This window comes from Hippocampus comes, unplaced genomic scaffold (genome assembly GCF_001891065.2).
Source record: "Hippocampus comes isolate QL1 unplaced genomic scaffold, H_comes_QL1_v1.1 C16745384, whole genome shotgun sequence".
In the NCBI taxonomy this organism is placed as follows: Eukaryota; Metazoa; Chordata; class Actinopteri; order Syngnathiformes; family Syngnathidae; genus Hippocampus; species Hippocampus comes.
This window is the reverse complement of record NW_017838048.1, coordinates 1-784: the sequence shown is the minus strand read 5'-3', so window position 1 is coordinate 784 and position 784 is coordinate 1. Positions and strand designations below refer to the sequence as shown.

General features: G+C 51.7%; 1 protein-coding gene across 1 annotated transcript; it reads left to right on the top strand.

Annotated features, from left to right (window-relative positions):
• Nucleotides 1-36: 36 nt before the first annotated feature.
• On the top strand, nt 37-772 carry LOC109509054 (E2F-associated phosphoprotein-like; the record flags this gene model as incomplete). Its single annotated transcript, XM_019858978.1, has 2 exons — nt 37-241; nt 644-772. Coding segments are annotated over 2 exons (334 nt in total), but the record flags the coding sequence as incomplete, so codon positions are not given.
• Between the last annotated feature and the right edge of the window lie 12 nt (nt 773-784).

Sequence of the window (784 nt, the reverse complement as noted above, 5' to 3'; positions counted from 1 at the left end):
AGTGTATATATGTTCCAACCAAGGTTGCACTGATGAAGCACTTGTATTTTTTGCGGTAGTTCGGAGGACGAGCTGGACGTGCTGCTGAGCGGCACCCCGGAGCAGAAGAAGAAGCTGATCCGAGAGTACCTGACGGGCGAGAGCGAGTCGTCCAGCGACGATGACTTTGAGAAGGAGATGGAGGCCGAGCTCAGCTCCACCCTCAGGACCATGGAGAACACCTGGGCGCCCGCTCGCACAGGTCCGCATCGTAACCGCCGCCCCACCGATATCGAGTCTTGAAGGCGCATCCCAATGTTTGGCCATAAAAACAAAACCAAACCCTAAGTGCGTAATGTACCAAATATGGAATGAATGAGATCACGCCCCTTTTTGATCCCGTAATGCAAGCAACGATACATACGTTTTGAAACTCGAGACGCTTATTTGATTGAATGCAGTGAGAGCTCTCTCTTGTGGACAAAGCTCCTTCTGCGCCGCTCTGACATTGACGGAGTTGCCGAATGAAAGGCGCCTTGAGGCCACTGCGTCATTGTGTCGGGCTACCCAAAGGTCACTGATGCCAGGACAGAATTTGAATGAATGAATGCACGTTCCCTTGTTTGCTTCTATTTCTGACACTACCGATCCACGTCAAATCCAGCGGAAGGTTCCGGAAGCGGAGTTGACAGCTCAACGCGTTCCGAGCCTCAGACGTACGACAAGATCTACTTTGACTCCGACGAAGACGAAGACGACAAGCCCAGTAAGAGCAGCAAGCCATACAACCAAAGGAGAGAACAAT